Source organism: Pseudorca crassidens, chromosome 18 (assembly GCF_039906515.1).
Source record: "Pseudorca crassidens isolate mPseCra1 chromosome 18, mPseCra1.hap1, whole genome shotgun sequence".
Classification (NCBI taxonomy): domain Eukaryota; kingdom Metazoa; phylum Chordata; class Mammalia; order Artiodactyla; family Delphinidae; genus Pseudorca; species Pseudorca crassidens.
In genome coordinates, this window is record NC_090313.1 from 12,759,050 (window position 1) to 12,773,053 (window position 14,004).

Here is a 14,004-nt window from a genome sequence, read left to right on the forward strand (position 1 = left end):
ATTACTGACCGACCACGGAGCCAGACGGAGCACTCAGGCTGGCTCTTCTCTAGGCGTCTGCATGGGGCTCTGTGGACACTTATGTGCTGTGATGGAGTCTGCTTCACCGAGGCAGAAATGGAGCTGGGGGTGGTGGTGGTTCATGTCATCGGGTGTAGGGGCAGGGGACACGTATCCATATCACCGAGGCAGTCTCAGGTCTGTGCCCCAGGGCTGCCTCAGGGAGGGTGCCCCGGATTTGCACGTCCGATCCAAGCGTAGCTTGACTGTGTCCAGCAGCTCATCGTTAACGAACTTACTATACATCGAGAACATGTGCCTGTTATCTAACTGTTCATTCTGGGGTAGAACTGTGCAGAAAATAAAGATGAGTGAGGTGGCCAGGAGGTTGGAAGGAAGGGGGGGAGTGAGAGTTCAGATAGCAGAAACGTCTCCTCGGTACAGTCCGGCACCGGACATTCAGGCATGTTGCAGGAGAAGTCCCTTACTTTGGGAGCTGTTTACCGTTAGGGTATGGTAAATACCCTGAAGGATGGAGATAAAAGTATAAATATGAATTTGCCACCCGTGCATTTGAAGTACAGCATCTGTTACGCGTGAATCTTCTAATTCCATACGTTATCTTAACACTGAAGGCACCTCTTAAATTTGCAGAACACAATAAAATCTTCTTTTTCAGCCGTATTTGCCCTCTGCCAGTCCTGTCTGATCTCTCTGGGCTGGGTCTTTATCGGAGAGTTAGTACTGAGCCCTCAGTAGTCACTTCTTTTGGTTTTATGGTTTTGTGGTGGATATTTCTGACATATGCTGTGCAATAGCCGTTAAAATCTTCACCTGGCAGAAAGAGAATCTTGTAATTATTAGCAGTATTTCACTTTTAGGAAGAGAACATTTTTAGCTTATGATTATGGCAGACTTGTTTGACGTAGCAGTTTATGATCACTGACTGTTGTGTTTGCTCTTTTATGAGGACAGAGCAAGGGGGGAAAGTCAGGTCCTCCTCTTTCATCTCCCAGGGCACCCTTTCCATGCTTCTCTCTGTTATTTCTTTTCTGCTCCCTCGGATTTAGGTCATTTGTAAGTGTAGTTCCCTGATGACCTTGTAAGGATCTTTACGTTTAAGCAGATGTTTTTATCCATCTTCGTTTTTAACCAGCATTCAGCACAGAAACTTCCCATTAACAGATCTGTTGCCGTTGTGGCGAATATGTGCTGATGCAAAAGACAGGAGCACCTGGGGTGGGGGCACTTAATTACTGAAACTCGTTGCGCACACGTGCACACAGTTAGGAGGCAGCCTCTTCCAGGAGAGAGGAGCCTGTGACGTAAACCCGGAGAAGAGCGTCTTAGGGACGGCTCAGCGCTCTTTCCAGTTTGTTGCAGGACATGAGGACAGAAGTTCTTGTTCTTGGCACGAGGGAGCAGGGCGTGTGAATCCCGCAAGTCACAGGCAGACCTTTTGTAAACCGATGTCTTTTTTCAGACAGTAAGATGAGAGTTCATTGCTCTCTGAAAGGAAACCAGTTAAGAACAGTTACCCTAGAACATGCTTTCCTCACTGGAATCCTTTAGAAGTCTTATGGAGTCTGTGATGTTTGTTACTGTGGTTCTTGCTGTTGAGGTTTCTGACTCAACATCAAGTCTGGATTCGGGCCCCAGCTGCTCCCCTTGCCCGCGCTAACGAGGTATCCGCGTCTGCAAAGCAGAAGAAGCTGGTCACCTAAACGGACAGGATTACCGGGAGAATCAAGTGAAATACTCCTCATGAGGCTCTTCGGTAAAGCGTGCGGTGCTGCGGTGTCGCACTCTTGCGGGCTGAGGCTGGGACCCCACCTGCTGCACCAGGAGGAAGACCCGAGGCGCCCCGGGGCTGTCCCCTCAGGGAGCCTGTGGTGAAGGAGGGTGTGGCTCTCCCCAGGCCCTGGAGGACTCTACTCTCCCCTCCTTCCACGAGTGTCCTGGTCCCAGCCGACTGGGCCACTGGTGGTCGGGGGTGGGGGCCGGTGAGAGATGGCCTGGAAGGACAGCAGCTCTGGCTGTGTTCTCCCTGTCATGTCAGGTTTCTGATGGTGATGGAGCGAGCGGACACAGAGGAGGGCTCAGGCCTCTGGGAAGCACTGCAGACCTGGCCGGCAGGCAGGCCCGAGGCCTGGTGGGGCTGGGCAGGCGGTGGGTGGTAGAAAACACGATGCAGACGTTTCACATGTGCGGAGACTCTCACACCTAATGTTCATTTCCAAAAGCACCTTTTTCTTTTCTAGAAACTCCTCTCTTTAGATGACAGCCCTCTGTCCCAGGAGGCACCGTATCCCTGGCACGTAGAAACGCACCTCCCTCTTCCTCTTGTACTGATGATAACCTTTTCCAGGTGTCGGTGTTACCTTGCGATGTCAGGAAAAGTCCCGTGTTTCGGGAGAGTTGCTAGAATATTCTGTTCTTTTAAAACATTCAAGGGCAAAATCATTTGCCTCCTTCCCATCCTTCCTTCCTTCCTCTTTATATAGATATTTTTAGAGGATGTTAATTGATCCATTTCTTCCCCCACCCGTTTCTTCTTTCTTGAGTAAATTTTAATTCATACATTACAAAGAAATCATCTATTTCATTGTAGATTTTTTTTTTTTTTTTTTTTTTTTTTGCAGTGCGCAGGCCTCTCACTGCCGTGGCCTCTCCCGTTGCGGAGCACAGGCTCCGGACGTGCAGGCCCAGCGGCCATGGCTCACGGGCCCAGCCGCTCCGCGGCACGTGGGATCCTCTCAGACCGGGGCACGAACCCGTGTCCCCTGCATCGGCAGGCGGACTCTCAACCACTGCGCCACCAGGGAAGCCCTCATTGTAGATTTTTAAACTTATTATAATAAAACATTGTGACCTGTTCTGTTTGCATTTAAAAGTGTTTCCATCCGTAATTTTTTTATTGCTATATTTACAAATTAGTGTTATCTATTTTTTTCTTGATTACAGTACCTGGAGTTTATTTAAAACATAAAATAGATTTCTCATTCTAATATTTTTCCATTTAGCATGTATCTTTATTTGTTTTCCTTAGGTTTCCTTCTTTTTTCCTTCTTTCCTAACTTCCATACTGAACACTTAAAATTTCTCCCCCCCCCCACCGTTTTTTTTGGCTTGGTAATGAAAATGTATAATACTGTGTTTTCCTCTGAATAAATCTTTGGTTGTATTGTATAGCTTTTGGTGTATGTAGTGTTTCCAGTATTTTTGGATAATTCGTAGTGATGCTTTTGATTTTTTCCTAAGGATTTGATCCAGAAATCTTCAGTTGATTTGTTTCTCTTTGTGCCGTTTCAGGTTTTATTAATAGCGCAGTGTCATTTTAGTTGGTATTTGCAGGTAGTGGCCTTTCTCTTGTTCCATGCTTGTTTCCAGCACTAAGAGACTTTGTCTTGGACCAGTGTTGTCCTTTTAGGGCCTCATGAAAGAGCGGAAGCCTGGGCTGTCCCCCCCACCCCGTCGTCATTCCCCACCCCCATGCTTATCCTGCTTCAATTTTCTGTTTTCTTAATTTATTTTTTTAATTGAAGTTTAGTTGATTTACAGTGTTCTGTTCATTATTGCTGTGCAGCAAAGTGATTTAGATATACATATATACATTCTTTTTTTAATATATTCTTTTCCATTCTGGTTTATCACAGGATATTGAATATAGTTCTCTGTGCTATACAGTAGGACCTTGTTTATCCATTCTATACAGAAAAGCTCACATCTACTCGCCCCGGCCCCCTCCCCCTTGGCAACCACAAGTCTGTTCTCTAGGTCTGTGAGTCTGTTTCTGTTTCATAGATAGGCTCATTTGTGTCATATTTTAGATTTCACATGTAAGTGAAATTGTATGGCATTTGTCTTTCTCTTTCTGACTTATTTCACTTAGTGTGATAATCTCTAGTTGCATCCATGTTGCTGCAAATGGCATTATTCCCTTTTTTATGGCTGAGTAGTATTCCATTGTACATATGTAACATATCTTCTTTATCCATTCATCTGTTGATGGACATTAAGGTTGTTTCCATATGTTGGCTACTGTGAGTAGTGCTGCTGTGAACATAGGGGTGCATGGATCTTTTCGAATTATAGTTTTGTCTGGATATATGCCAGGAGAGGGGGATTGCTGGATCATATGGAAACTATTTTTAGGTTTTGAGGAACCTCCATACTGTTTTCCGTAGTGGCTGCACCAATTTACATTCCCACCAGCAGTGTAGGAAGGTTCACTTTCTCCACGTTCTCTCCAGCATTTGTTATTTGTAGACTTTTTAATGATGGCCGTCCTGACTGGTGTGAGGTGATACCTCATTGTACTTTTGATTTGCATTTCTCTAATAATTAGCGACATTAAACGTCTTTTCATGTGCCTATTGGCCATTGATTTTCTGATTGATCTTCTCATTTTCTTCTCTCCCCATTAGTTCTGTTGTGTAGGTAATTGATGAGACGGGCCTCTCCTCTGAACACCCATAGCATTTTGTGTCTTTGTGGTACCCACCACAGGCTGGCTGGTGGTAGTTATTTGCCCACTTTTCTATTATGAAAAGTGATTTATTTAGGAAAAGAGCCTGAGCCCTACTCATTTTACAGACCCCCCAGTGACACTGTGTGCGTAGGAGGCAGGAATCACTGAAGGAATGCTGGCATCTGTGAGCAGAGGAACAATTAAATCAGCTCTTTTTGAGGCCAGGGGTCGTGTTCTGTGCCTTGAGTGCAGTTGGAAGGTGCCGTGAATGTCAGGGAGTTGCTTTGACTGTAAAACGAGGTGGGGTTTGGGCTTCGATACCAGTTTCCTGCCTCCACGTTTCACAAGCCTCCCAGTGGACCTGAGTTCAGACAGGGGGCGCTCTAAAGTTAGTGTGCTATTAATAGCCCAAGTTCATGGGCACTGCTGTGTGCCAGGCGCGCCCCTGAGGTGGGTGTTCTTTAGTCCCAGGAGCAGATAGGAAACTGAAGGCGGCTTCGGACCTGGTCTCAGGGTCCCAGAGCTGGTGCGGGTCAGAGGCAGGATCCAAACCCGGGCTCGAGAGTCTGGGTTCATGCACAGCATCTCAGCAAAAAGGTACCTTTGCTTTAAAATCTACACTCCTAAGGAAGTCTGTGACGCCCCGCTGTTTTAGTAAGACCTCCTGGGCTCAGCCTTTGCTTACCGTGCAGATGCAGAAGCAGAGCTTAACTTCATTTCAGAACTCATGGTGTAAAGGTCTTTGTTAATGGTGCAGAATCCACCCCTTTTCTTATTCACCTTGTGTTAACCTTGCCGTCGTCTGACGTCTGTCAAGCGCCCTGGGGGTTGTGAACGTGGGGAGCGCCAGCTTTCAGCCACCACCTCCAGGCAGTGCAGGGCAGGTTTGCCTGTAAGCGGTGTTGTTGTTGATGTTGTGTGTGTACATTAAATTAATTTCCACGAGCAAAAAACTACCAAAGGCAAAATCAAAAGACAAGTGAGGAAAATGCTGTGTTTGTGGCTCATGTTACAGGAGGTTACTTCCCCTAATATTAGGTCAATAGAAAAACAGACAGGATAATAAGGGCTCACAAAAAAAGAAAGCATGCATGACTCTTCAATATATAAGGATGTTCAGCCTTACAATGAGAGAAAGGCAAACTGTGAGATACGCCCCCCCTCCCCGGCCCCCCGCAATGGGTTGATGACCGTCATTTGCTCAGGCTGCCGTAACACGGCGCCACAGACCCGGCGGCTTAAACAGCAGAAGTTTATTCCCTCACAAATCCGGAGTCTGGGAGTCTGAGGTCGAGGTGTCAGCCAGGCTGGCTTCCTCTGAGTCCTCTCTCCTTGGCTTGGAGGTGCCGTCTTCTCCCTGTGTCTTCACACGGTCGTCCCTCTGTGTGTGCCTGTGTCCTCATCTCTTCTTATGAGGACACCAGTCACATTGGATTAGGGGCCACCCTAATGACTTCATTTTAACTTACACCTCTTTGAAGACCCTGTGTCCAAATTCAGTCCCATTTTGCGGTACTCAGTGTCGGGACTTCAGCATATGAATTTAGGAGGGGGACACAATTCATTCACCTCCTAAGAATGACTGGAAAAAAGTTGGATTATATTGTCAAGGGACATGGTGCATTGGCAAAGAAAAGGGAAATGAGCTCTCACACGTTGCTGGAGGCGGTACAAATGGAGCTTTGAAGAATAATTTGTCATTATCTATTTAAATTCAAGTGGATTCCTTTGACTCAGCCTCCAGCAACTCCCCAAATGATACATCCTCGAGGTTCTGATAGCAAAAGAATGGGAGCAACCTGGTGTTGTCAGTAGGGTGTGGGTTAGTTACGGCTTAAAAAAAAAAAAGGGAATTACTTTATGGACAAGTATAGAATGCTCCAAGGAGAAGCAAGGTATAGAAGAGTGTATAGAGCGTTACATTTGGATAGAAGTGGAGAAGGAGCTGATAGGTATTTGCAGAGATATTTCTGTGAAGTCACGGAAGATGCGCCGCTAGGCTGGTGGGCGCGGAGGCTGGACAGCCAGGAGCCAGGGGCGAGAGGGAGACGCCTCGCTTTACACACTTTGGTGCCTTTTAAGTGGTGAATCCTTAAGTTATTAAATAAATAACTGTTTTCTTTCCCTCATGAGAAAATTCTCTTACAAGGCCATTCGTAACTTCCATTGTCTGGGGTCATTTTTTAAACATGAAATTATTCTGATTAAAATCATTCTTATTTTAAGAATTCTTATTTTCCTTAGAGTACCTCACACGTCATTCACTTGGCAGGTTTTATGAGGGCAGTGATTCTGCATCTGGGCCGTGACAGTGCTTGGTCACTTGGTCGAGCAGGTCACGTGTGTCCCTTGACCAGACCATCCTTCTCTAACACTCATGCCTCAAGGCCTGTAGGGCAGTAATTATTTTTTCATTCTGGTGTAGAATGTGGATGAATCATTGTTCAAGATTTTATTCCGCTCAGAAACTCCCATGCAGAGAAATGCCGTTTAGTCTTGTTAATTGGACTTTTTCGGTTTCACCGGGTTATTTCGAGGCACGTACGGGTGAGGCTGTTGAGGGGGCTAATAGCACTCTGCCTGTGATTAGTACCCCGAGCTTCGCAAAGTGCTTTCACGTTCATTATCTCATTTTCTTGTCAGGTGAACCGTGAGGTTAGGGATACAGATTATTGCCATTTTTTTCTGGCTGAGGCACTCCAAGCTTAGGTGTCACACAGTGAGTTAGTGATGGTCTCCTAGCTGGAGGCTGCAGGGTATAACAACTGGTTTTGCCAAGGGGAGGAGGGAATTAACCGGTCAGCACTTCTGAGCAGTAGCACTTCAGGCTTAGGGACATTGACTGGGCAGTTCAGTGGTTTTCAGCAGGGGCGACTTTGGTCCCCAGAGGCCATGGGTGGTGTCTGGCCCTGAGGACTGGGGATGTGCTACTGGCCTCTAGCGGGTGGAGGCCAGGGATGCTGCCCAGCACCCTACAATGCACAGGGCAGCCCCGCAACAGAGGTTATCCAGCCCCAAGTGCCGGTGGTGCCGAAGAGGAGAAACCGTGCCGGAGCCGCGGAGAGCGCTTGGCCTGCAGCCCTCAGAGCCCATCTTTACTTTCCTGAGCCGGTCCATTTACTCCCTTCTGAATGTTTCTTCTTTGGGGGTGGGTGGTAGAAATTATTACTTGGGATGGTGACTGGTGGCAGATTTAAGAGGCCTCTTCTGCCTATGTTGAATGAGTGTCCTGCACCGGAGGTGCTGCGCGGGGGCCAGCTGATGCGGCACAGGTCCTGTCTGCACCGCAGGACTCCACTCATCCTGAGACCCGGCCTCCACTCTGCCCCTGGTTTTCATGACGTCCGCAGCATCTCTGTCCCAGTCGGCGTGGGAGGCGGGCAGAGCTTGTTCTTAGTACCCTTCCCTTTGGGTCAGAAGGAGGAACCGGCCGCTGAGGGTTAGAGTTGGGGAATTCTAGCCAGGACAGGGTGGAGCCAAGCAGACCCAATAGCCTTGGACTCGCTGGGACCGTGGGAGAGAGTCAGCCTAGAGAAGGAGAAGGCTTGAGTCCAGAGGAATGCAGCCGTGGAGGAGAGTGCTGGGGGAGGTGACCAGGGGCGTAGTGGGGTCACCGGTTGGGCTGGGGGTCACCCGTGGGAATGGGAGGTGGCGGGTGAACCGAGGGCACTGCTGGTGGGGCTAGTCTTGGGCGGAGGGTGAGCCGGGCTGCCTTCCCTGAGGCAGGGACAGTGAGGACAGAGCATGGGCCTGGAGCACGGAGGAGGGAGAGGGTCACCCCGAATGCTGTCCTCAGAGGCCGGCGGGCGGCACACCTGGCAGTGGGAGCAGCTGTGCAGAAGCCTGCGGGCCTTGGAGCTGGGCGCAGGGAGAAGCTGGAGGTGAGAGGAGCAGGCGGGTGGGTCCGTGCTTGGCACGGGTTGGTCCGCCAAGCCACAGAGTTGAGAATTCATACTGGAATTTGGTAGAAGCTGTCAGCTATTTTAAAACCAGCGATGGTTTTGCATTAAAGAGAAAGGAGAGTGACCCTCGCTGCGTGAAGGACCCGTGGATACCTTTGTCAGCCCGTCCTCTGCCGCTTCCCCCAGGACTCCCTGTCGGTGGAGGGCATTGCCCGTGTCCATTTGAGCGAGGCCGCCTGCCCCGCCTGTGCCCCGCCTTCCAGCCTTGCCCCGCCCCCAGTCCAGCCCCTCTCCCCGCCGCGCAGGCGCCGTTTGCTGCGCCTGGCCTCTTCCCTGCACACCTCGAGGGCTGAGTGAGAGCGAGAGCCGGCCCTGGTGCCCTCCGGTGACTTCTGGGAGGAACTGTGAAGTGTTTAGCAACAGGCTACAGGATGGACGGTTCTCGGGCCCTCCCCTCGCCCTCCACGTTAGGTTCTTGCTGCTGCACTCCTGCCCTACCTGCTGGCTGGCCGCACTTGACCCCCTCGTTCCCACCCTCCACCCCCGCCCCGGTGCCAACTCATCCTTCGGTTCATCTTAAAAGGCAGCTGGTTCCGCCTCTGTGACCCGGCAGGTCCTGCTGTCCCCTCGCTTGGGGCTCACTCCTGGGAGCTGTGACTCGCCCGTCGTTGGAGGTCTGGCCTCCGCCTTAGAGACGAGCTCCCCACGGGGACCGGCTGCGGGGAGCACAGAGCCGGTGAGGCCGCTGAGCCCTCGTCCCCAGGGCTTTCCCCCACTCTCTTGCTGGCTTGGCGGCCGAGGCGTGCGGCACACCCCGTGGGGTGGGAAGGCAGGTTCAGCTGAGAGGTGGGACCAGTGGAACCTTTCTTGACGCAGTTTCCATTCCCAGACTGGTGGAACTGGGGAGAAAAGCACCTGGGTCCTAGGACCTGGCCAAGTCTTTAAAAAGCAATGGCCTGAATGAAGGACCTAGTGCTGTCTTCCTGAGTGCCCCCCAGATCTGGCGGACCTCGTGTTGGGTAGCGTTCAGGCCCTGGCCTGTCTGGTACCAGGAACGAGCTGGATGAACAGAGAAGCGGGGCTGGTCTTTTTTACTGCATCTTCCTCTCCAGGAAGGTGCAGTGAAGGCCCGGGCTTTATAAAGCCTTTCAGCTGGGGGCACCTGGTTTGCCAGGTGTTCTGCTGTTGCTGAAGTGCCCCTGAGGGTTACGGGAGAACAGGTCACTCTGTCCCCTGTCATGACTCCCTGAAAGGAGAGCGAGCCGTGTAAAGGGTTGTTTTGCTCCCTGAGTAGGTAGTGGGGAGCTGGAGCTTTGGAACGGAGGATGAGGTGTGGTCGCCTGTCTCGCTGCTTCCGGAAGCTGTGAGATGACCCTGAACCTCCGAGTCAACACAGACCGTTTCCCAGGGTGTCCTGTTCCTCTGCTCCAGCTCCCCACAGGTGCAGATGCGGGGTGGGGGAGCCTGCCTGCCAGAGCTGATCTCGTTGTAGGGAACTCACCCTCAACACCCACAAAGTAAAAGGGATGGGAGCTGGGCCAGACGGTGCCGTAGAAAAGAGAATGAGAGTAGAAACGTAAACTCCCAAGTTCCTTATTGAAAAACCATTTAGCTTTCCTGTGCCGTCAAAAATGGTGTTGGCCATTCCCCGCAGTAGTTGCTTTCTCTCTCTCCAACAAGGTGCTTTTGGGGTGTCTAGAGGGAGTAGCATGGACCTTTTCCAGGAGCAGGTGTTCAGGAAGTACTGGCCTGGGGAAGACTTGGGTGTATCTGTGAAATAAAGGAGGGCCGGAGAATGCTCTCTCTGCTAGGAAGTTCTCTTGAAAGCAGGAGCAGGGGGTGATGGAGCCTGCTCAAGGCTGGTGCCCATGACTGGATGAATACTAAGTGAGTAAATGTTTGTGTCTATCAGGTAGACCCCAAACACATCAGGTAAGGTTTCCGTGCCTTTTCCAGTCTAGACTGGAATTGTCTTCATCATATCAGGAGTCAAGGGCGTTTAAAGACTTGAGAAGGTGTTCCACATACAGTAAAACTTGGGGCTGTTTCTTTATAATATCACAGACTTGACTCCGGATGTCAGGATTTATTTAAAATTAAAAAAAAATTTTTTTTAATTCTTCTTAAATTTTTTTTAAATTTAATTAATTTTTTTTTTTAATTTTAAAAGAAACTTCCTTTACAAGTGTAGCGCAGGCACGAGTGCCTCCCTGAAGTGAACACGCAGTCAGCATCATTGCCCTTCCTCCGCTACAGGTGCCACAGGCCGCCTTTCCTGGGCTTGAGCGTGCCAGGCGCTGCCCCCAGCCACTTAGCTTGCTGTTGGTGGGAAACACAGACAAGCAAATCTAAGTGAAGATCAGACCAAAGGTGCTAAAGTGGAGGGGGGGGAGGGGAGCTGGTGAGGGTTTTCCTGATTGAGGAAACTGCGCCTCAGTCCAGAAGAGCAAAACTTTCAGCATTGCTAGAGCCAGGGAGCAGTGAGGATGGGGCCTGGCGAGGGCCCTGCTTGCTCTGAAGAGCTCGGGCTCAGCTCCATCCTGAAGGTACCAAAGAGCCTAGGAAGGGTTTTGTTTGCTTTTCTTCTTTTTGATGCGCTTGAAAGCAACCGAGAGTGTCGCGTTAGCAGGGAAGCAGCCTGGCGCTTGCACACCTGCTCCGAGGCTGTGGACCGGGCACCGCAGGCCGTGGCAGGTCACCGCGCCCCCCCAGCCTTCAAGCTTGCCTGCTGTGGCGCGGGCACTCACTCGGCCAGGCGCCCAGTCAGAGGCTTCAGAGGAAGTGTGCTCCTGACCCCGCACCGGTGTGCCCTCATCCCCCGGGAGGGCTGGGTGGGTGTTTGCTAGCCTGTTGGCTTTCAAGGGAGTAGCACTTCGGGATTTGTGTCTGAAAAGAACCCTGGAAGCCATGGGCGCTGCGGGGCTTCAGGAGAGACGGACGGAAGAGACGCAAGACACGGAGGCTGGTGAGGGGGCTGGAGGACTGGGGCAAGGCTCGGGCCTCTCTGCTCTCCTGGATATCCCGGAGCAGGGGGACGGCGGCCTTCAGGGTGGCCGCCCAGCTCCGGAGCAAGGCAGTGGGTGACAGGCCGCACCAGCCATGCCACCTGCCCTCTGCGCATCTCAGAGCTGCAGGCGTGGGGGGAGTGGGGGGGGAGGTGGCCCAGGGCTGTGCTCCGGTCGCCTCCTGTCTGATGCTCAGGGCGGGATGGGTGTGCATGGTACTGGCCTTGGGGACTGGTTCCCAAACCCTTCTGTGCCAGAGGATCAGCCACTGAGGTGGTGTGAAAACAGGCGCGCCCCTCGGAGCCCTGGTGCGGTAGCTGTGGAGCGCACTGCCGGGGGGGTCTGGTGCGGGGCCCCTACGGCACAGTGCAGGCTTCCCACCCAGTTCTCACTCGGATGCACTTTTCTCGCTGTTGTGTATTTATAAAATATTCTAGTTCCAAAATGACAGAGCAAAATACCCTTAGATTATTTAAAACAATCTTTTCTGCTTTTATTAAAAGAAATAATTTGCCTCTCTTTTTGTTTTTTTCTGTAGGACACTAAATTATGGATAATAATGGAATATCTTGGTGGAGGTTCCGCACTGGACCTAGTAAGTATCACGCTGGATGTTTAATACGCATCAGAGGTCTTCTCAGTCAGTCTTGCTTGTAAAGATAATTCTGTTTACATTTCTGTTTCCCTTTTAAGTTGCATGAAAAAAGGACCAAACTATTCCTTATAGTAGGGATTTCTGCTTCTGATAAGTTACTGTAAATTATAGATCTTTTTTTTTTCTAACATCTTTATTGGAGTCTAATTGCTTTACAGTGGTGTGTTAGTTTCTGCTGTAAAACAAAGTGAATCAGCTGTATCTATACATATATCCCCATATCTCCTCCCTCTTGCGTCTCCCTCCCACCGTCCCTATCCCACCCCTCCAGGCGGTCACAAAGTGCCGAGCTGATCTCCCTGTGCTATGCGGCTGCTTCCCACTAGCTATCTGTTTTACATTTGGTAGTGTGTATATGTCCATGCCACTCTCTCACTTCATCCCAGCTTACGTCTGCATATAGATCTGCTTTTGAAGACAGCTTTGCTATTTCATGGGAAACCAGTGAATTCATTCCAAGCAGCCATGAAGGATGTCGCCTGCTGTGTCTGACTTAATAACAGTTTCTTATTTTCTAAAACTGGTTTTAACTTTTGTGGAGCTGGTACCCCATCATTGTTTCATGTTTCGGATGGTAACTTCGCTTCTAAAATATGCGTGGAACATCTTCATTTATGATTAATCAGAACTAGAATTTTTAAAAATTAAAATTTCATTTCAGAGGTAGGAGACGGGCACAGTATCACAAATGGGAGCTGCCGCTGGGCCAAGCAAGAACGCATGTTTCTGTTTACCGGATGCACACGCAGAGAGGCCTTGCTGCGCTCCCAGTGTGGCTGTGGTGGAGCTGGACCCCTGCCAGTGGCGGTGTCTCCTACCTGGTCTGGACCTAGGTGTCCAGCCCACACACATGGTAGAGGCAGCTCCGGTGTAGGATGACCTCAAAGTCACAGTCTGTAACTCCCCTCTTGTGGTAAAACATGGTTACATGTTGGCCTCTGATGAGGTGCTCAGAAATAACCAGTAAATCGTGGGCATTACTTAAGTCGTCCTTGAGACACAATATGTGCAAAACAAATTAAAAAAATCTCACACGGTTGTTTAGCCCCTGACATTTCATCCCCACGTGGTTATGCGGTGAAATCAACGGATCAGCGCTCTTTCCCTGCCCGTCCTGTAAAAGCTGGGCTTTTGGGTGAGTGGTGATTTCCAAGTCAGGCCTGATCTATCATTTTAGTGTTAGAGCGTGGGTTCTGCTTGCTAGACGGTTGTCAGGGTGGTAGGTCTGCAGTTTTCACTGGTCTCACAGCTGAAGGAAGCTAGCGTTTTTTGGTGGTTACAGTTGACACAGATTTTTATTCACTAAGAAAAGAAATACCCTTTGGTTAAAAGGAGTTTACTTTCTCACAGTAATAATAACAATTAGTATTTTGGGGGGAAGGTAGAACCTCTAGAACTGTATGTATCTCTGAAAGGCTTATGTACCCAATTTAAAAAAAAAATCACATAATGTTATAAACCGTAAAAGCAATTGGTCAAAAGGAAAATTCAGGGGAAAAATTTAATATGGTATAAACAGTGGTATTAAAATGGAGAAAGCAGCAAAGCAGCTGGACAAATTTTATGACTTCCTTTGCTGCTTTTCTGTAAATATACATATGACACAAAGAGCTTTTCTTTTTTTTTTTTTTTTTTTTTTTACTCCTTTGGGAAATACTACAGAAATGTAGAAAATTGCCTCATTTTGTATAATTCGATTTACTATTATCTTAAGTGAATTTCATTTGTGGCATGTATAAAATGATTTGTGGGGACTCTTTTCCAACATTGAGTCTTTCAGAACAGCAATTCTAGTCTCTAAATGCTTTAGTTTATTCATTCTTAATGCCACAATAATTTATTTAGTGGTAACTTTCTTTGGAGCTTTGAAGTCTGTGAAATTTTAGACATTACAGTTGGAAGGAAGTGTCGAATTCTCCACTTATTAACTAAAATCCCATATGGTGCGAGTCCCGGCAAACTGCCGTCCAT

General features: G+C 49.3%; 1 protein-coding gene across 4 annotated transcripts in view; it reads left to right on the forward strand.

The window, feature by feature from the left end:
* Positions 1 to 14,004, forward strand: part of STK24 (serine/threonine kinase 24) — a 108,611-nt gene that overhangs the window by 71,160 nt on the left and 23,447 nt on the right. For all 4 annotated transcript variants that reach the window (XM_067713494.1, XM_067713496.1, XM_067713495.1 and 1 more), the window contains one exon: positions 11,917 to 11,973. In XM_067713494.1, coding sequence (XP_067569595.1) covers positions 11,917 to 11,973 — 57 coding nt within the window. The remainder of the gene's footprint in view (positions 1 to 11,916; positions 11,974 to 14,004) is intronic.